Genomic DNA, 8,504 nt, shown 5'->3' on the forward strand with positions numbered 1-8,504 from the left:
AAAAAAAAAAAAAAAAAAAAAAAAAAAAGGATAAAAGACGGGGCCCACCCATAGCATCAAGATAAGATAAGACTTCTGGGTTACGTTACGTTATCTAGATTGTCTCTTTGCCAGACAAGGGGAAGGCACTGGACTTGTGTTTCATTTCATCTAAATTTACTAGAAGAAATAAAGTCACAATCGTACAAGGACCAGTAAAAGAAAAGGTAAATAATTAATGACCCATCTACCCTTTTAAATTCTAACCCCAGTTTGGGAAACAGATTCTCACCACACATGATATGATGTGGTCCAACGCTGGCCGGAGATTTATCCCATTCTTCAAAAACCCATTTTCTATTATTTATTTATTCTTCTGAGAAGTAGCCATTTGCAAATATATTTTCATTCTAATAATTCTTTTAAAAAAAGAATTTTTTTTATTTATAAAAAGGAAGATAACATGTGCGTGGGCCATGTTTTCATACCCTTTTTTATGCTAGAGAAACAGAAAAGGATGCCCACACACACATATAATTCTGCAATTATTCGGTATTTTAATTTTAAAAATGATTTTTTACCTCTTAATTTCTTTTGTAATGGTTTTCATCTAAAAATATTGAATTTTTCATTATTCTCTATTTTACTTGGATTTTGGTACATTTCTTTTCTTAAATTTAAAATCTGTTTATACATTTTAAAAAATATTTTTATTATTATGTTTTGAAGTCATTTTATCCCAATCTATTATCTTATATTCATTTATGAATCGACAATTTTTGTTTAAAAATTCACGTATGGTCCACTGACATTAAAGTAGTGGACTTATACTAATAAAAATAGAGAATAATGAAAATTTGTGAGTTGTTTTGTTATTCAAATTTTGTACCACAATTTATTGATATTCTCTAAGTTGTTATTCTTTTATCCCTTAAAATATTAATAAAAAATTGTAAAGACCGGTGTTTTGTATTGACCGGCTTCGTTTGTCGTATTCAAACACATGATGATTCACCTTTTTAAAAATAAAAATAAAAATAAGCTAGGCTATTTTAATTTATCAGTTACTCGCTTCACTAATAGTCATACAACGAATCCATACAAGAAACAGGAGAAAAAAAAAATCCAACATTATTGAGGTCGTGGTTTGTAAGATCAATTGCTTTATTTAGATTATCTTTGAATTATATATTTTTTTAGTTCAGTATATTGTTTTGAATTATCTTGTTGGTTTTTCTATTTAATGATGCATTAAGATAAGTTAAATAATGATCATGTTAATCCAATTCTTTTTAATATTTTTTTCAAATAAATTTATTGTTATAATTCCAGCTTCTTTTTTTTTTTTTTTTAATTATTTAGTTTAATATTACTTGATCGTTGTTTCGTCACATTATTATTATTATGATTATTAATATTACTATATATATTTCATTGGTCCAGCCTATAAAAAGATATTACACTTTAGGGGTGTTTGTTTCTGGGGTTAGGAAAGGGATTTGAGGTGGGAATGATATGGGTTTCAGGGAGAGGATTTAATTTATTATCTGGAGAAACTTTTTTTTCCAAACATCTAAAAAGCAGGCAATGGAAAGGTTTTAAAACGCATTCAAACGGATGAGGTTCTTTTAATGTGTTTTTTTTTTTTTTAATCTTTTTTCCTTTTGTATTGTTTCTTCCTCCACTTTTTTATGTTTTTCCAAGTTGGGCTAAATATTTATAGTTAAAAAGTTTTATATTTTATTAAATTCATTTATTTGAGAATTAAAACTTAATACAAAATAAACTTAAAAACTTAAAATTTAATAATCTGACTTCATAGAAATGGAAATAAAAGACCTAATAATAATTAATTATCTAAAATTAAATAATATAATAAAATTATTAAAAAGTATTTAGATAACATTTTTTATATAACATCTATTTGATTCCTTCTTCCACATTTTTGTTTCTAGTCACCATAAGTAAAAGTTTCACCCAACGGCCCTTGGGGTTTTGAACCATTGATTTCATTAGCCTTTGGTTTTTCCAAAAGGCATGGGCCAAAAAAATTGTTATATGTTTTCCAAATCTTGGTAACTCACTAGCCTAAATTGTCGTCTTACCGTATTTTTCTTTTATCCTCCTGTATGAGCTTCCCCTTGTGTTGTATAATTTAGAAAAGCCATTAATTTTTAACACATGATGACGATAACGTAATCTTAACAAGAAACCGTATGCGGACGTTTCAATGTCGTTTGTAACCCATCAAATTTCCTTTGTCACCAGTTCCTCATAGAGTTCTTTGATTGGAAATTTTGCTTAAGCTCCTTAAGAATAAAATAAAATGTTTCGAGTATAGAAGGTCTAGAAATACTATGAAAATTTCATATAAATAAATAATATTTTTGCTTAGTTCTTACTTCAATGTTAAATTAGTTGTAGTTAGTTTTTAGTAAGTTAAATTATTTAAATAATTTAAATTAATTTAATTTTTATTATATTATAAATAATATCTTAAATTTGAGGTTTTTGAATTTATTCAATTATTATTCTCAAATAAGTGGTTTTAATCAAATTATACATATTTTTAATTATAAATAATTAGTACGGTAATCAAATTAAAGAATTAACTATACATGATGAAACACTATGTAAAGTGGAGTAAATTATTTAAGATGAGATTATCTTATAATAAGTTATTAATAAAACGATAAAAAGATTAAAAAAAAAAGAAGATTTTATATTACATGTGCAAAATATGATATAAAAAAGAAAGAAAGAAAGAAAGAAAGAAGAAGAATTGTAAAATAGAAGGGGGAAAAGAGAGTAAAGAAAATGGGAATAAAAAACAAAGAGATAAAAATAGAAAGAAAATATGGAGGAAAGTTGATAAAAAAAATGAAGAAATTAAAAAAGAAATAAGAAAAAAAAAAAAAGGACTAATAGGGTGGGTTTTGAAGGCCCGTAGTTATTTTAGTAGTTTCGAAAACCCACCACAATGTGATGCCAGGAAAAACTTTTTCAAGGCATCTTATTTCAAAACTTTAAAACAAACCTCGGCTTCCAAAATGCATATCCATTCCCATCTCTGAAACCCTCCAACCAAACATGTGCACGGGGTTTATACTGTTTATCGACATGCTTATTCAAATGGACCAAATTATGCACTTTGAGTATACGAAGTTCACACCCATTGATTTAAGTCAGGACTATAACTATCTTCTAGACATCTGAGTATGGGTGTAATATTGAAGGCACACAATATTCTAGCATAGCAGCTGATCGAGATTATCTCCTTGAATTAAAAAGGCAAACAAACAAACAAAAGGTATAGGTACCCGTGTCGATCATCTACTTAAAATTGACTTTTAATTTGAATAGTTTAGCATACAAATGTCTAACAAAAATAATTTGAGGTAACACTCAATAAGTTGATGTCCCATATGAACCAAGCCCATCTTTTTATCTCCATGAATCATGATAAATTATTTTATTAACATAGTCTAAAGACAATTAAAATTATGTGGATATATTGTTTATGCATGTGATGATTACTGGACACTGGGATTAACCATACGAGTAATGACATAAATGGGCAAATTTAGAACCGGGCTTCAAAATATACCCTATCTATTTCTTTGCCGGATAAATGGCCAAACAACACATTTAAACACTAATTAAGATTTATCAAATGAATAAAATACTCCTTACCAAAACAGCTCATTGCAATTCTAGAATTATGGAGTAATTAAAGTGAGTCTCAAATTCAAAGCAAAACAACCCAAATTTTATAAATCAAAGTTTAATAAATTTTAAGATTCTATGATTAAGAAATTTTCATCCTAAAAAGATACTTTCTAAATCTAGACGAAATAACTTTGCACTCCCAAGTCCAAATAACTTTATAGACTACATAATTTCAGAATTAATTATCTTAACTGGGTGTCTCAAACACCACCTTAAATCCTAACGATCTTATATGCTAAAGTTATGTCTTAAGTTCTTCGTTTTATATCTTTAGTTAAAGGTTTTATGTTCATCCCTACATGTTATCAATTTGGTTTTTTATGCATCAATAAATTTTTTTAATTCAGTCCCTTGGTGTTGGGGAATCTTAAAGGCAATTGATATAAAATTGGAAGTGAACGAAAAAGTCATAAGAATTTTGGGAGGCTGAGACTATGAGTGGTGAAGAAGGCCGACCTTTTTGGACAGCTGACCAGGTTTCTGCCGGAGGAGTTTGGAAAATTTCGCCTATTGATCTAAAGCTTAATGTTTGCCGCACAATCAGCTGGAGGTAATTTTCATCTTCTAGCTCCTCTGTTTTTTAACATGGGTTCTATGAATTGGCTTAGTTGATCTAATACAGTCAATTGCTTTATAATTTTCCTAAAATGGGCTTCAGAAACTCCAGTGCCTTGATATTTCTTCGAATCTTTTGGAGTCACTTCCTGATTCTATCGGCCTATTGGTTAATTGAAGGTCGTCAACGTATCAGGAAACAAACTGAACTTCCTGAAACCCTACTCGTTGCAGGTAACTAAATCAGTAGTCTTTGGCTTCCTTTTCAACAGCACATGGAAAATGATGTTCATTGTGCTGAGTTTTGAATATTTTGATTACTTGGTGGGTTTTTATTTTTATTTTTACTGTAGTTCGTTGGTGGAGTTGGATGCAAGTTTCAACAATCTGCGAAGTTTACCTACAAGTATTTGGATATGGATTGGTTAATCTTGAATGGCTATCAATCCAGCTGAACAAGATATGTTACCTTCCTACATCGATGTCAGCTTAGGTCTCTAAGATATTTTGATGCACACTTCAATCAACTCCATGCCCTGCCTCCGGTCATTGGAGGTTAATGAGTCATAAGGTGTTGATTCTCAGAGGTAATTTCAACAACTTGACTGAGGTTCCTGAATCAACCAGTGATCTCTGCAACCTAAGGGAGCTAGATCTTAGTGATAACCAAATAAGAGCTCTTCTAGACAGATTTGGCCGGCTGAAAAAAGTAATCAAGTTGATTATGGATCAAAATCCGCGTCTGATTTCTCCAATGGGAAATGTTGACAAAGGGGCCCAAGCGGTGAAGGATTTCATGGACATTGGAAGGGCGATTTAGATGCAGAAAAACAGAAGGCCATGCATGAGGCAAACACGCCTGAAGATCAGAGTGGATGACTTACTTGGGGATCCTCCATGTTGTCTAACGTAACTTCTGGGGTTGTACAAACTATTTCTGAATATACAGGAGGAAGGAACGAAACTTCCAAGGACCCATGGTTGTATCAATAGTTGTGAGTGGTGGATCGTATGGTTTTCTTATCAACCTGGATTTCTAAAGGAAATTTGTGTATATTTGCATGTATAATAAATATACACATATTTTGCTGCAAATGCTACTGAACTGGATACCTACATGGTATAAGATTGGCTTCTATTTCCAAAACCTCAATCTGGAATCAACCATACAATCAACACAGAGATGTGTTATATATAAGAAGAGCACATTCATGTACACCTTCTAAACTAAAACAATCATCCTTTTTGTTTTTGTTTCTGTTCCTACAAAGTAAACTTGTTTTATTGAAGATTGTTTATATTTTTTTTTTGTTTACTCATAAACGTTTAGATATCTTATGATTTATTTAGAATTTGTCTGCAAAACTCAAACAAAAGATTTGTGGTCTGTGCTTCTTAAAAAATAATCATAAATTAATTAAAATAAAATACTTGTGAAGTTCCAAAGTCGTCCTATTTAATCCTATGTACCTTTGCCTGTGAAGGGAGAGTAGGATCTCAGCCTTCCGCCATGGGATAACCCTCCGAGAGATGAGAGGAAATTTTCTTTTGTGAGTGCTCTCACCTACAATAGACTAGATTCAAATATGATTTTTGTGCTTGTCATTCTAATTCTTACGGAAACACGATTTTAGTTTTTTCGTGCTTGTAATTCTAATTCTTTCGAAAACGTGATTTTAAGTTTTCTGTTCACAAAAGTAAACTGAAAGCGAACTCTAGTATTAAACAGACCAAAAGATTTGTCAGTGAATTTCTAAAATAGTCCGGACGTACCTTTATCTCTCTGTGAGCATATCTAAGCCTTCCACCACCATGGAATAACCTTCCGAGATAGGAGGGGGATCTTTTCTCTTGTGAGCGCACTGACTGGAAATAAACAATATGATTTCGTTACTTGTAATTCTAATTTCATCCTTGAAAATTATAAATAAAAAAATTGTAAACCATCAACATTTGTTTTATAAAAAAAAAAAAAAAAAAAAAAAGAACTAAGTACAAATTAACGAAAAAAATTATATGATTGATTTAATAGTTGATTATGTGTAATCACATAGTTCAATCACATAAAATATTGACTATGATATATCCCTTCGTATGAAACTTAGAGAAAGGTAGGATTAAAGTTTGTTCAATAAACAGAATCTAGAAAATTATGAGGATTGGAAGTCGCAGAGACCAGAACATAGAGAAAAAAAAATGGAGCATGAAACCTACTAATATGAGTTGTAGCTCTCGAATGTAAGACTCGATCAACAGAGTAATCAAGAAAATTATTAAAGGTAGCCAATAGACAAGCGCCTACATGAGAGGAAGCCACAGGAATCTCAAGATCACACAACTCGGCTAAAACATCTCCAACAACTGTAAGAAATGGAAAGAAAATGCAATTTCGCACAAAGTTTCGGACAAAATATAAGTAGCAAGCCAAAAAAATTTCTAAGAAAATCAAGTCGCCACAGATTGTCGCACTTGCGAGCCAATGCTCGGTGAAGGAAATTAGACCTTGCAGATGGAATACCTCATAGTAAAATCGAAAGTCGTGCAATTGTAAGCTAATTCTCAGTAAAGAAAAATATAAATTGCAGACGCAAACCACAAAGCAAAACCACAAGAATTTCTCGATCATAAAATTCAACAGAGATCTAAACCGTGCAACCTGAAATTTTTTGCAAATCACAAAACAAAATTCAAGCCGAAGCTAAAATCACAGGTTGCAACACATTGTCAACAGTTGCAAGCTATGCTCGGTGAAGGTAACAAGAAACTAAAAACGCAACTCAGAACAAAATCACAGTAATTGCTCAATCACGTAACTGCAGCAGAGATCAACATTCAAATAGAGAAAAATGATGCAAGACCGTGCAATTCCTTGCTTTTGAGAAAACTCTCAAACTTACAAAAAAAATCAATCGTCAGTTGAAAATGCAAAAGCAAACCATTACGAGTATCAGATCCTGAAAATTACTAATCCAATCAACTATCGGCTAGAAAAACACATACATACACACACCATACACAATTCATAAAACGAGAGAAATCACCAAGAAAAAACTAGGTATCACCTTAAAAAATCAGAAATACCTGTCTAATAGCCGAAGAGAAAATCAATTTTTCCGCCAGGACAGGGAAAGATCAAAGTGCCTCAAGCCAATACCAAAGAGCGCGCGCTGGAAAGCAACTAGCACCAATTCAAAACTCATAGGCTGCCTTTATATACAATGAACAGAATGACTAAATAGCCCTCGGCAGGCCTCTCTCCCCCTCCCTTCCAAACCAAACAGCCCATTCAATTTTAAAATGAGCTTATCAGTGCCTCAACATATCTTTCAACAAAGTTCTAAAACTTTCGGCCCATTTTATTGGGCCTTTGTATAAACTCAAGAAAGCCCAATAAGCCTTCATAGTCAATACAACAAGGGATCTCGCTTGCTCCTTTTCCCGATAAATAATGAAAGAAAAATCATCTAACAAAGAGTCAAACTTCAAATCAGGACAGACACCACTGAAGCCGTCAGATTACAACTACGTTGGACCCAACATCAAATCACAACCGTTGAAAAGTGGGTAAATTTATTGACTTTGTCCCCGGTGATGCACGGTCAGGGATAATTTTATTCAGTTTAAGCGACACGTGTCGAATGGATGATATCTGTGTCTTCAAAAGCCTTTTCCATTTTCCAAGGATGCGTCTCTTCATTCCTTGAAACCATCAGAACCGTCTACTTGTGGACAAGCATATCCTCTGATACGACGGCGTATCTACCCGAACTTTCTCCCTTTCCTTTTTCTTTTTTTCTTTTTATATTTCTTTTTCTTTCTTGTCATTTTTTTGAATTCCCAGCCGACATCTTTCGATGTAATCAATCACTAATCTTCGGTCGGTCTACTCACCAGGTGAGTTGACAGATCTCTCTTTACTCTTTCATTTACTTAATAATATAACAATTATCTTTCAAACCAACCATTTATTTAATATTATTTTTTTTATAAATCAACCAAAAAAAAATGTAGTTAAAAATTCTGTTTAAACCGAGAAGGAAGAGAAATTATAGATGTTCATTTAATTCACGGAGCTTGAGACTCCCTTGAATAAGGTGTAAATGCCTCGTTTAGACAGTGAATAGAGAGATTTCTCTCAATTGCATAAATTGGGCAAGATTATATTCTCCGTTTTGTCCAATTATTGACCGACCTTAAACCCTAATCCATTTGATGTCTGGCTTACCTTTGCTTTATGTTTG

The 8,504-nt window shown here is 31.9% G+C and overlaps 1 protein-coding gene and 1 pseudogene across 5 annotated transcripts in view; both read left to right on the forward strand.

Annotated features, from left to right (window-relative positions):
• Positions 1–4,767, forward strand: part of LOC111458328 — a 7,619-nt gene extending 2,852 nt beyond the window's left edge. The window contains exons 4-6 of one of the 5 annotated variants that reach the window (XR_002713087.1): positions 4,056–4,144; positions 4,198–4,258; positions 4,498–4,610. Coding sequence is in view for 2 of the 5 variants with exons in the window: in XM_023100908.1 (XP_022956676.1) it covers positions 4,444–4,471 (28 nt within the window). In the remaining 3 variants the exon portion in view is untranslated. The other 4 variants (XR_002713086.1, XR_002713088.1, XM_023100908.1 and 1 more) reach the window with 4 other exon arrangements.
• Positions 4,546–5,412, forward strand: LOC111458727 (annotated as a pseudogene).
• The last annotated feature ends 3,092 nt before the right edge of the window (positions 5,413–8,504 follow it).

Source organism: Cucurbita moschata, unplaced genomic scaffold, assembly GCF_002738365.1.
Source record: "Cucurbita moschata cultivar Rifu unplaced genomic scaffold, Cmos_1.0 Cmo_Scf00021, whole genome shotgun sequence".
In the NCBI taxonomy this organism is placed as follows: domain Eukaryota; kingdom Viridiplantae; phylum Streptophyta; class Magnoliopsida; order Cucurbitales; family Cucurbitaceae; genus Cucurbita; species Cucurbita moschata.